Source organism: Anas platyrhynchos, chromosome 8 (genome assembly GCF_047663525.1).
Source record: "Anas platyrhynchos isolate ZD024472 breed Pekin duck chromosome 8, IASCAAS_PekinDuck_T2T, whole genome shotgun sequence".
In the NCBI taxonomy this organism is placed as follows: Eukaryota; Metazoa; Chordata; class Aves; order Anseriformes; family Anatidae; genus Anas; species Anas platyrhynchos.
Window position 1 is genome coordinate 9,521,520 of NC_092594.1, and position 13,603 is coordinate 9,535,122.

The 13,603-nt window shown below is 36.7% G+C and overlaps 1 protein-coding gene across 6 annotated transcripts in view; it reads left to right on the plus strand.

Moving 5' to 3' along the window:
• PTBP2 (polypyrimidine tract binding protein 2) overlaps window positions 1–13,603 on the plus strand; it is a 51,294-nt gene that overhangs the window by 29,237 nt on the left and 8,454 nt on the right. For all 6 annotated transcript variants that reach the window (XM_027462692.3, XM_027462693.3, XM_027462694.3 and 3 more), the window contains 3 exons: window positions 516–680; window positions 757–867; window positions 9,098–9,293. In XM_027462692.3, coding sequence (XP_027318493.1) covers window positions 516–680; window positions 757–867; window positions 9,098–9,293 — 472 coding nt within the window. The remainder of the gene's footprint in view (window positions 1–515; window positions 681–756; window positions 868–9,097; window positions 9,294–13,603) is intronic.

Genomic DNA, 13,603 nt, shown 5'->3' on the forward strand with positions numbered 1-13,603 from the left:
TGTGAATATCAGACACCAGGTTGTTTACCCCTCTATGGATACTACTTTCTGGCACTGTCAGTTCTGTGTATTATTTCCTTGTGTTACAACTGAGAAGTTTGGTAGTGTTTAGCATTATCCCTTTCTTTCAGAGCCTTCTACGTAATTAAAATGGAATGAAATGTTAACTGTAAGACATACTGGAAACACTACAGAAATTGGCTTCTGTAGGCTTTTTTCTATAAAAGAGTCTCGAAGGAGTCTTGACATACACAAAATCCTCTATTTTTTGTCCTTATTGGTAGAACAATATGCTTGCTTCTGGGAAGATTAATACTTATGCAGTCTGAAGGCTTAATTGATGTTTTCATTTTTTTCACAAAGTTGGACTGCATTTCACTTCTGTTGTGTTCTGTGTGTAGCTCTGATTTTTCTGAAGATAACCATTATGAATATCACTAACTAATTTCTAGCTATTGTGTTGAAATATTAAATAAGATCTCTTTAAATGTCTTCTGTTGCTTTGTGTCTTCAAGCGGGCCCAAGCTGTTCTTCAAGCAGTGACAGCCGTGCAGGCAACAAATGCTCCCATAAGTGGGACCACTGTGAGTGAGAGTGCAGTGACTCCAGCTCAGAGTCCGGTACTTAGAATAATTATTGACAACATGTACTATCCCGTAACTCTGGATGTGCTTCATCAGGTAAGCCAAATTTTGCTTTAATTTGAGCTGTGATTGGCAGGAACTTGTGTGTAAAACTTTATGATGTTTTTGACAGATATTCTCTAAATTTGGTGCTGTATTGAAGATAATCACATTCACAAAGAATAACCAGTTTCAAGCGTTACTGCAGTATGGTGATCCAGTGAATGCACAGCAAGCAAAACTAGTAAGTATAGTTCTCTTTTAAGGCTAAGCTACAAAACATGGATTTCATTGTAAGTGCCCAGAAGAGAGTGCCTTCTTACTTGTGGGACCAGAGTATGATGCAGCAGTGACACAACAGAACGAGATCCTAATTTTAGACGATGCTATGAACTAAATTTGCTATGAACTAATGCATTGTCTATGCATTCAGAGCATAGACTCTTCTGTCCTTGATATGAGAGGCAAGAACCAGTAATTACTTTTATTCATTACAGCAGGAGAGAGTATGGATAAACAACGACAAAGATTGACTGTCATCTAGACCAGACATTTTGAATTAAGTGAATAAGATTTGTTAGCAATAGGAAAAAGATTTGTGGCAATAGGAAAGGTGAACCAAAAGGGAAGGATAGATATTTAAAAAAAATAAATAAAATGAAGGGATAAATATAATCAATGTATATTTTTAAACCTTCGCATACATTCTGTGTTTATGGAAGGCTGATTAAAATTGATGTGTTGGTTGTGTTGCATGGTAGCATAGAAAGTGCTTATTACCCATAGGTGACAGAATAGCTGAGAAATTAAGTGGAAAAAGTGAAGGAAAGTGGAGGAAAGAAAAAGCAGGCTTAGATTTACACTCTGCCTTTAAGAATGATGACTACGTTGAGATAAAGATGGACGTTAAAAAGTAGAAGATGGTCATTTTTATCTTTATCACCATATGAAATATTAGGCATTGATTAAAAGAGTATGGGGTGGCCAAAACAGGGAATCACAGAAAAAAAAAAAAAAAGCCCATCAAAAAGAGTTCTGTAAGTGGTGTTCTTACTCAGAAAAAATAAGTTAGTCAGGGACAAGGACTTTGTCAACTTGGCTTATGATGATCTACTTTAATCTACCCCTGAAAACCAGTCTGGAAAACTTAAAAACTTGGAATACAGTTAAAATTATTTTCTGAGATGTATAATACAAAGTATTAGATGGTACCTCGGAATAGAGGGAGGTGCAAATACATTACCGTAATAAATAAAAGCTCCCATGGATGGGATACACCTTTCAGGTTGTAAGTAGAATTCAAATAGTGATACAGAAACTAGATCTTTAACCTACAATTGCTACAGGAATTGATTGTAAGCCATTTGAGGTATATTTTAATCCAAGTGTTTCTCGGGTATTTGTTGCGGAGTGTTGTAATTTAGTCTTGATTTGTGTTTGCAAAGTTGTTCTTCAGTAGTAGATGTTAATAACTCTTTAAAACAAGCGCATTTTTGAAGTAAAATGTAATATTAAGTGATGTATTTTTTGACTTTATTTTTTGGGTTTTACCTATGTTATCAGAAGATTTAATGGAAAAATGTTGTCTGTGAAATGGACTGTATATTATATCCCTAGAATTACACTGATACATGTAATTTGCAAATCAGTAAAGAAGTTGCAAAATAACAAAGGATGAGGTATGTAAAAATATGAAAAGAAATACAGAATCTGGTGCTGTTGTTGACTTCAGACAAACTGATGCTAGCTTGTTCGGACACTGGAGTGGTCAGCTTCTGTGTGAACGACTGAACTGAATTGAATAACAGTGACTCCTGCACATGTGGTCATTGTCTGAGTGATCCTGAAGCTGTTGATCCAAAGTAATGAATTGGAACAGGCTTAGGCGTATAGCTTCTCATTTTAACAAGCTTCTAAGTAAATAAAGAATGCTGTATTTGAAGGAAGGTTTTATTTTTTTTTCTTCACCCTCCTCTCTCCCTGAGATAAATAGAGTAAAATAACTGTTTTTATGGTTGAGTTACTATGGTAAAACATGAAGCGTCACCAAAATGAAACTTCCTAAAGGAAAGAAAGTCAGATAATAAGAGAAAAACAGTTTAAATACATCTGGAAATAGTAGAAGCAAGCGGATGTGGTGGCAATATTTAAGTTGCATGGAGTTCAAAATTAAAAGCATGGTAAAAGAGTAAAGAAGTTTTCGATTTGTTTTCCATCAGTTGTTACCATAGAAGATAATGGGGGAAATTTAATTTTCCACTGGCACTCTTCACAGGAAATCAGAATGTGGCCTTAATAGAAATTGAAGACTTATTAAGGAAGTTAAAGAGCAATTTGAAAAACTCAAGTGATGTAAGTACCAAGGAGAGATACTATTCATTTGAAGGTTCTGAGAAAATAGTGACACTGACAAGAATGTTCAATATGAAGCCTCTAGCCCTGTGGGACTCCTTTGCTATCTGAATGAGCAAGTAGTGAAAAATTGCATTCCTGCTCCACTTGCTTTGTGAGAAACTCATTTCCTGTAGAAGTAGATTATGGCTACACTGATTCATGTTTCATCACTGCCTTCAGATTGGATCATTATAGTTCATTATATCTACAAATAAAGGTGAAGATGACAAACTTCAGGTTCTGTACAATTCAGCAGTCTAGCCATGGTTTGGAGAGAGTCCTGAGAAGCTGCAACAGTAGAGCACACTGAACAGCACACTGAACAGCACACTGAACAGTTGTGCTTCTTTCAGTGAAACAAAGTGGTGTTCTGGAGGTGTCTGTGTTCATAAGGAGATTTTCTGTGCATCAGAACCAGCACATTTTCATAGTAAATGATAATACCCTCAGCAGAAGCATCAAACATAAATATTGGAATACTGCTAATGTGGTACACCATAATGAGATTGGAGTGCCAGTGTTTATATCTGCACAGCTGGCTAATTCAAATTTGTCTTTGTGTAAACGAATTAGAAGTACTCTTGCCAAATTTTGGCTATAGACAGTTAATAATGTCTTGTCTTCTGCAGGATTAAGTGAGACTCTTAAGTACGCTATGCATGACAGTTGTCTTGACCCAGAATGAGTTAACAGTATCACAAATCTGAGTTTTTGTTACAGTTGATCATTTGGTTCTTACTTGGCATGTAGGTGTTTCATATTACCCTGGATTTGTTTCTCTGCAGAGATTCAGTTGACTCGCATTTGAGATGCCTTCTTTCCAGTGGCTTTGAGTGACAGCTTCAGGGTGGCTCTGCACTGGTAGTGGTCTGCGGAAAATTTCTGCTGGGGTTTGTTGTCATAAAATTTGTAATGGGAACTTCAGGTAGTCATTTTTGGAACACAAAGCAATGACATCTCAAGATAAGATACTTAGATTCAGGGCAGTGATCTTAGATTATTGCATTAAGGATTTTTGGACACCTTGAATGCTGAAAAAGACTTAGCTGAAATGAATGATAAGCAATATTTAGATCACCAGGAGAGAGCTGGACTGCATACATTGTAGCAGAAAGTCCAGCAAATGCAGTAACGATGTTCATGTCCTTGACTTTCCAACTTTGTAGAGAAGAATATGACTGGTCCTTTAGTCACGGAACTGCACACAAAAGCTCATTTTTGGCTAATGGATTATGCTTTACATGTGGTGTTTAGCCACAGAAACCTCTTGTGTCCAAGACACTTGTCTCAAAAGAAACAGTTTCATTCAAAGGCGTATCCATAGGATGCACTTGGGACACATCTCTCCCAAGATTTACTGTATCACCTTTGAGGTACTTACTTGAGTCTGGAGTATGTTTTGTAAGGATCTCTTGGGATTTTTTTTGATACTCTAAACTGTTACGTCATGTCCTTTTTAAAATATTATTCTTAGTTTCTGCTGTGTTTGGGGGGAGAGATGGTGGGGACTCCAATGGTTTCGTTGTATTTCCTCTGTGCTCATTTTTTTTTCTTTCCAGTCTAATTTGATTTTTTTTTTTTTTTTTATCAGACCTTGGCAAGTGCTTTCAAGCTATTCTCATCATGCGATAGATCTGTTTCCTGTTTTGGATGATCACTTTAGGTGCCTGCAGCGCTTGACAAAGAGAGGTGCAGATACACTATTTGCTGTGGCTTGAAGCCCTGTGTCTCTAGAAATACATGGTAGCTGAATTTCTGAGCTACATTGCTGAACTAGGAAGTCAGGATGTCTAAACATGAAATCATTTTCTATCTCCCAAACTGCATTCTTGTTTGTCATCTTTGTACTATATGTGAATTATCTAAAGAACCTTGTAAGTAACATCTGTCTCCCTGAAGTTCAGAGGGCTAATTTGACCATCTTCTGTAGGGGCATTTAATTCCCCAGGTTGATGGTCTATACAGGCACTGGGAGAAGCTCATCGAAGCATAGTTCCTACAACTACAGTACTTTTCCAGGGGCCATTCTATCACAAGGATTTTGAGTCATCTTGAACCCTGAAAGTAAAAAGAACTGTGAATTTTATCTGTTACATCAGAAATTCATTCATTCAGGCAAGCAAGGCCTGACAGAAGAAATTACTCAAATAACATTCTCTTTCTCCACATCAGAGCCTACTGATAGATCTGCACGAGGCTGTATCAGAGAGCTGCATCAGTCATTCAGGATGTGACAACATTTTGTAATCTCATAGGGTACTTCTGCTGAGTTCACCTTAGCTGCTGCTGCTGTCACTTCTCTCAACAACTACAGTCACATTTGAGAATGAGATGCAAGTGTTACAACTCCATGGTGCCTAGATAGAAACTCTTGCTGTCCTTTTGCAGAAAAGCTTGTGTGTGTTTGATTGTTTGAATAATAGATGGAAATACTCTTCTTCGAGCTTTGTTTTCCTATTGGAATAGTCTCTTCTCATCTCCCCTCTTCATCTGGGATTCTTTTTCTCAGCCATTTTCATCACTTCATCATCTTCCTGGTTGCTATTACCAAAAAAAAATATATAAATATTTGTATTTTATTCCATATATATAGTCATTCTTGCACTCGGGCAGACCATCACAGTTCTCTATTTTGGGTCTTTCACCAGGTTAGTTCTGCTGTTTTCTTTGTTGTTAGGCTGTGCTTGCCTATTCTTACCTTCTGTGAAAGATGCTGCTTTAAGACACGAGCAGATTTTGGATTCTTTGTGAATCTAAGCCTGGTTACTAGGACCCTTCCAAAGTATTTTGAATTCTTCTACTGTAGTGGTTATCTAGGAATACTGGCTTCTTTCCAGCCACATCAACTTTCCACTATTTTGAAACTCTGAGCAGCACTGGGGGTTTTTGATTTTTTTCTCAATTTCTGGCTTGTTCCTTTCCTTAGCTGTCATAGCCGATGAGAACTGTGCAGCATACTTAGTGATTAGGAGGTGTGAAGTGTTTTGTCTGTTTTTCATCCCAATAGCAATGTTAGCGGCTGTAAAGAAAGTTTTAATGGTGAAAGCGAGTTTGTACTGTAGAGTTGAGATCTTCTGTATCATTTTAAGCACATGCACCATTCCTGGGGTTATGGGTATTGGTCTGAACTTAAGCTTTTTTCTTTTCTTTCACTGCTGTTTTCTATTGATTGTCTGCATATTCTTACTGGCCATCTTGTTTGTGTGCTCCTAAATACCATAGTGGGCTTCTTCAAGAGTGAGTAGGTACGACAAGCTCTTGGCAGGAGATGAACCAACTTGTCAGGCTCATTTTCCCCCTTAGGAAAGGCCAAGAGAATGGTACACTTATTTGTAATGGGGGAAGGGAGGAAGGCAGGGGCCTGAATTTCAGAAGATTCAGTATCAGAGCAGTTGCATAAGTATCCACTGAAGTATCTGTCCACAATGGCATAAGTTTTGTTATTTCTGTTGTTGAGGCTTACGTAATGGTTTTGCTGTCAGAGGCAAGATAAAGAATGATGCTCTCATTTTGTACTTGTTCTCCTTGGTTTGGCATGCAAGTGGTGTGGCACTGTCACACGTGAATATGTATAGATAAGTGCTCAAAGAAAGAAAAGTTTCTTAGCAGCAACTAGAGTTCTTTGAGATTGTATCTGTATGTACGTTCACTAACGGTTCTGTTACTGTCATTAGTTTTTTTAGTTCCTCTCTGTTTGGGAAGAACTTTGCATGTGCTTTTTTTGCTGTATAAAAAGGAGCTGAGGATAAGTGTTCACGATTGTGACTTTGTTTTTTCAAGATTAGCTGTTGAAGTTGCTGGCAATCTTTCTTGCACTGTTGTTGGCATATGATGCTGCTGGTAGAGGCTGGTGGGGTGGGTTTTCTGTTTTATCTGTTGCAAGGAGCTTTTTCTAGAGCGTGACTGCGCTGCTCATTAAGAGTGCATCTCCTTCCATTCTGGTTCAGGAGCTTCTTTCCGACTGTCTCTGCTCCTGCTACGAGGGATTTCTATTGTGCTGTATTCTTTTGTATGTACTTTAGGTAACTGAGTTTTTCAGAATGATAGGATTTAAACCTTTTAGTAGTTTCAGTATAAGTTTTAATTACTTGCATGGCTCTCTCTTAACCCTTGACTAGACTGGAAACTACAAACATAGGTAATGCTTTGGTTTGCTACTATTTCTATTTTTTAAGGCTAAAGATTTTAATCACTAACATCCTTCTGCCAGCCATAAATCAACATGTCTACAGACTCCAGAGAGAGGTATAATGAGAGTCTTGATTGTGTTTTGAAGACTTAAAGCTTTATGTCACGTTCTGTGATTTGGACAAAGCTAAACAAGTACTGCTTTTTGGTCCCGGTTGTACCTAGTTTTTGTTATGAATGGTTATTTCTTGATGGTAAGGCCATTGGCTGTGTAAACTGGATCTGCCTTTAATCTGTATCTTAGTGTATTTTAGAACGTAAGTAAAAGTGGTGATTGATTCTCTGGTATGTACTTTTTTGTATGTAAGTGTTCCGGTGAGGTATTCTGAAATACAAACCTCAGGAGAGTCTTGAAGTTTGCTTCCTCACTGTATGTGAAAGAGTTAACAAATACTTTATTTTGTATTGTTGATTGCCCTCCTTTTTCCCTCATCCTCCTTGCCCCCCAAAATACAAAATTAATTCTCTGCTTGTATTCTGTGAATCAGGGCAGTAGATTGTGTTGCTGATACTGTATAAAACATTGTTCAAGCTGAGTTTAAAGGAGTTTCTCTTTAATTGCTAGGTATTTGTTGAAACAATTGTCTAGATTGTCAGCTTTCTATCCTTTTTTTCTTTGTACTTTATTTTCCCAGTACTTGAAAGATCTAATAGTACTCTCTTATTTGTTCTTGTACATTGACTGCTAATGGTGTTAATTCTTTAAAGCAATTTTGTGAGCCCTGGTGATATGTCAGCTGTGATAATATATTTTGGAGGAAGGGACAGCCTTGCTGGCCCAGACCTAGCAGGGGGGTGTCTGCAGGATGTTCAGTTTCCAGATGCATCACTGTATGAAAATAGCTGTGTTGCTTTCCGTACCCAGCAGGCCCATTAGGTTCACACAGTGCTTGGCTCGAAATAGCAAGTCCTACCAGAACTTGAATGTGTTGGGAAGTGCGTTGCAGGTGTAACCAAGCTAGCTCTGCAAGAGCTAGTTTAGGCCAGAGGTGATGCGTTTCAGTACTGCATTAATCAAGAAAAAAGAAAGATCTGAGTTTGGTATTTGAAGGCATGTTAGGGTTTTTTGTTTTCTTCAGATGAGTTCTGTGATCACTTCTTAGCATTTATTGAAAATATAAAATAACTTATGGAAGGTGTTGATTTGCTAATCTCTTCTGTATAGCTGTTAGTGTTCTATACACTAAATGAAGGTATGCCCAAAATGCAAATGGAATAAAATCCAGATATATTCATTTATCTGGTATAGAATGAAGACGGGCAAAGTATATAGAGGTCAAAGTGGTGCTGTGTTAAGAGTTCATGTGAATTTTACTGTTGGTAGACATCCATTTAGAAGCACCAATTAATTGTGGAAATAGGATTTTTAAGCATAATTAATATTAGATTGGCAGATAATACTTCAATTTTTTGCAATGACTTCCTTTAAGGGGAGAACAAAAACATGCAAGAACAATGTAAACGTTCTGCTTCAATATATAGCAATCCACTATGTGGTATACAAGCTTAGTGTTTTTCTCATAGTTTCTCAGGTCATCTTTCGTTTTAGAAACATACTTGTTTGCTTTTTAACTTTCTGAGAAATGTTTGGCATTTTGTCTGTGCTGCAGCTATGCTGTGGAATGCAGGCTAATTAATTATATTCAACGGACTAACCTTTAAGCTTGCACTAAAATGTCTCTTCCCACCTTGGTGCATAAGCAGTCTCTTGGTAAGAGAAGTAAACATTGAGCTTCCTGGAATCACGTTAAAAGAGGTTAATGCATTGTAACCTTAATTGGTTTTGAGTTAGACAGTAAGAGGGATAAATATATAAATGCTGGCCTTGTCTTTTTTAAGAACATCCAATGTGTATTATATATTATTTTAAATAAATTGACTTCTTTTTCTAGGCCCTAGATGGTCAGAATATTTATAATGCTTGCTGTACGCTGCGGATTGATTTTTCCAAATTGGTGAATTTGAATGTCAAGTACAACAACGATAAAAGCAGAGACTACACTCGTCCCGATCTTCCATCTGGTGATGGACAACCAGCTCTGGACCCAGCTATTGCTGCAGCATTTGCAAAGGAGACCTCCCTTTTAGGTATGACTCTGGCATTGTACTTTTGTGTTGCAGTCACTTGATGAAAATGTTTGTCAGTCCTTCTAATGAATAAGTATCTTAAACTGCAATAGTGTCCAAAGGCCTGTTCATTTTAGATTGTGATCTGACACTAACACTATTGCATTGTCTTTAGAAGTCCTGGAGAAGTAGATGAGAGAACGTATGACAAATGAGAAATGTATATTAAAAGGAAATCTTAACATTCCTGCTTTTATTCCCAAGCCAGTTTTCACTTCTTTCTAATGTTCCTGTTAGTCAACTGCTACAGCCCACCTTGCCCACTCTCCCAACCATGTTTGTAACAGACTTAACATGATTTGCATGTTGCACTCTCATGAATGCTTATTTGTAATATCAGGTAGTTAAAAATAGCATTTAGTTTTATTCCTTCAATGCGGAATGATTATGCTCTTTGTGTAAAAAAAAAAAAAAAAAAAAAAAAAAAGGTGCCCCTTTGTTTTGTAAATTGCAGGAAAAGAAAATAGGTAGCTGCACTTCTAGATTTATGGTTTATGGTAGATGAGTTCTAATATCCAGTCAGTTTTCGAGCTCATCACAAGAAATAGGTGAATCACCTTGAGGAAACATACAATTACATCTTCAAGTGTTAGCAAAATACTGAATTCAGCATGTTCTGCATGCTTTGGGAGAAATTTGTATTACTCTGGGTTTTATTTTAATTTATTATAGTTCATTACATGTGTTTCACTGCTACTTCTGTGAAGTTGATATTCTTCGGTGCAAACACCTTTCACTCTTCAAAACATCAGACGTAATCTTACGACTTTTATGAAACGTGATTTTTTATGTTGCGATCACTGTTCTTCCCACTTAGTCTTTTCCTTTTTCTTCATCATTTCTCATTTTTCTTCTACAGCGAACTTAAGAACAACAGATTTCTTGTGTTGCTTTTTGTAAAGGATGGGCCAACTCGGAGTGAGTCAGAGTTAATACAAAGTAAAGAGGAAATGTAAAGAGTAAAGGCAAGCCTCTGCACTCCGTGTTACAGCAGTTAGGCAGCCCATAGTGAAAGCTGCAAACACAGGAAGAGGGTCAGTGTACTAGTTATGGCTACTGAAAGCTGCATTAGCTGCCTTTTTCAGAAATCTGATTATTTAAAGGATACATTTCATACCTAGGTGTAGAATCCCCCCAGTAAGGTATCTTGTTTTAACTGCTCATTGTTAAAAATTGGAAGTATGAAATCTTTCATTTCATAGATTGATAGGGAAGATGGATGAGTGTGAAGTTTGACACCATAGAGGTGAGTGCTGTAGCACTCAAAGCAATTAGTAATTCATTTGTCAGAGCACAGTGGTACTAGATGTGGGGCTGCAGTATGAACAGTAAAGAGAAAAAAACAATACCAAATCTGTTTATTAATGAGACCAATCTGTTTATGCGCTGTAAGGCGTGGATTTGGGAGAAGAGAGTTAAAGAGTCATGAAAAACGGTGTCAAATACATGAAATATGTAGCTCTAATTCTGACATTTTCCTGAGTCCTGAGAAGTTGATTTCCAGTCTGTCTTCTAACATATTTCTTGGTGTATAGTGCTTCCTAGTACATGTCAAACTGACGACTTTAATTTGCTTGGCATAATGGAATAGCACTTTGAAGATACTTGAATCACTGGATCACTCTGGATGTGTTTAGTAATTGGGTTTACTATAGTTGTAAAGTTATCAGAGTATCCAAATGACTTATGTTTAGGAGACCTCATGTTCTGGTGTATTAGGCTTGTAAGTTACTTTGATGCTTTTGTGATTTTTGTCCACAAAACTGATCAAGTTCTTTTAACCTTTTGATTTTAATTAGGCTTGTTCTTCTATGTATTCATGTTTTTTGCTAGTAGAATTATGAAGATGCCAGTCATATTAACTAATTAAATATTTTAATTCTCACTGTCTGAATACATCTCTTCAGTTGCACTTGTTTCCTGAGCAGCAGGAAAATAAAAGGATTGTAACACAAGTAACTTTGATTGCAGCTGTTGAAAGTTTTCTGAGCATCAGTGAAGTCAGTCATGTGTTTATTTTGATGAGTAATGAGGATTATGTATTGGAAGAGACTTGAGATAGCTGGGTATGTCTTAACTGTGCTTCATCTGGCAAGTGAGGATGACGATACTGTCATCTCTTCTTGTGCTGCTTGTTTTTTCCATGGTTGCCTTTTTTCAGCTGCAGGGCTCAAAGTCTGTAAAACTTCACAAAAGGGGTCTCTGTTAGTACTGTTGCTGTCTTAGCCATTCAGATGTCAAACTGGGAATGATGATCGCTTGAATATGGAAGAACAGGGTTCTCGTTCTGTGCTGTTTACCGTGCAAAAATGCACAAAAAACTAATAACGTCAATAAGAAAGGATAGGAGAGAAAAAACGAAAGCCTGAACGGGTGCTTGTGCATGCAGTTTGTGGCTGTGTTTCTATTCAGATATGCAAAAGGAGAAAGGTGAGGACACTTTAAAGTTCAGAGTTATAAGATGGAGGTTAGCAAACCATGATGAGTGAAATATGGTAGAATGATGGCAGTCACTTCTTCCTGCTTCTGTATTTTATTTTCACATTTTATTTTGTTTTACAATTGTTTTCTGCAATGAAAAATGTAGGGAGTAAATCTAGTTCAGTCATAGTTACACATTCCTACATTAAGGTGACTATTCCTGCCAATGTTTTTCCACACAAGTTCATGTTATATTTTTAGTATAGCTTTAATTTGCCTTGTATTAAAATGTCATTAATAATTTGCACTTCAAAAGTCATGGAAAAAAGTACTTCGAGGACGAATAAGTAATACATGACATACTGTGTTTGACCTTTCAGGTAAAAGACTCAGTGGCTAGGAAGGAAGATGTATAATGTTTGTATGGTTCAATTATTATCCAGAAAAAGCAAAATCCTGTTATCTGTAATTGTTGAAAGCTAAAATAAAATTAATGATGACAGAGCTTTCAAATACCAGTTCATCTTCTTGACAAAGTAGCTCATGTTTCTAAATAGTTGCAGGTGAGTCCTCAAATCGTCACCAGTGTGTTGTGCGATAACTAATAATTACAGTACAAATTAATCTTTTTACAATTTTGACTTACAGTAGCAAATGGTAGGGACCTACAGATCAAGAATTGTTTTCTATGGGTTCATAATTTGTCTGACCCTTTTAAGAAATAAGGTCTGTCTGCTATATAATCAGGTGGAAAAATATTTTCTGACTAGGTGATCCTAGCTCACGTGAATAATATACTCGTTCATATTTACTGCATCATCAGTTTTGATGTAACTAAGTTGTCAGAAATCTTAGAGACTGTAAATTGTACGTATTTGCAATGAGCCTTGCTTTCTTTTGAAAGCAGAAAATCAGTAATGGACAGAATTGTTTGCTTTCAAATGAATTATCAGCAGCAAATGGTTGTTTGGTTTTGAGTGTATATTTCTTTTATACACGAGGTGACGAAGGTTATAGGAGATCTTAGAGAGGAAAAAAACCTTAGAATAAATAGGAAATGTATTGTACTTAACCACTACAAATTATGCTAAATACAAATAAACAGCTGGAAATATGCTGCTGTAGTTATGGGCTACCACAACTTTTATTCATCGCTGCTTTTCATAGGTTTTATTATTCCTTTCCACTAATTTTCCTTCTAAACATTCTTAATGAATCTGTTTCAGAGGATAACAATTGAGAACATTTTTGTATGAATGCTGTTGAATTAATGTTTGGTTTTAACTTCATCAGTAAGACCAAGAATGTCACGTAGAGGGTTTAATGCTATGAAGAATTTTGCCTTTTAAAGGCAACTACTTGGTTACACCCAACCATAACAGCATCACTAGCATCCTTAAAGTTCCTTTATTCCTAAAATTGCTGGACTATCTTAAAGCTTCTAAGGGTAGGGAGAGGTGCTTAGACACACTAAATGACTTGAAATGCTCTAATGTCTCAGCATTTTTTCATAGCTAAATGATTACCTGTTTCTCTTCAGGTGAACATCCGTCGCACCATATCGTCATTTATCACATTTCTGTCTGTATGACCTCTGTGGTAGCCAAGCATAAACAAATACGAGTCAGTGTATGCAATACAAAGCACCTAAACTGCACTTCCAAAATATGACTTTCAGAACTGAACAGAATTTTAAAAAATTGTTACTTGAGAAGTTGTATTTTATATTGGCAGACTTTCCCTGCCTATCACGTTGGGTTTTTTTTGTTCGTTCTTCTGCAGGGCTGCTTTCTTTAACTGCCTCCTTTATTAATAGTTTTTACTTGAATAAAGCTATATTCTTCAGATTT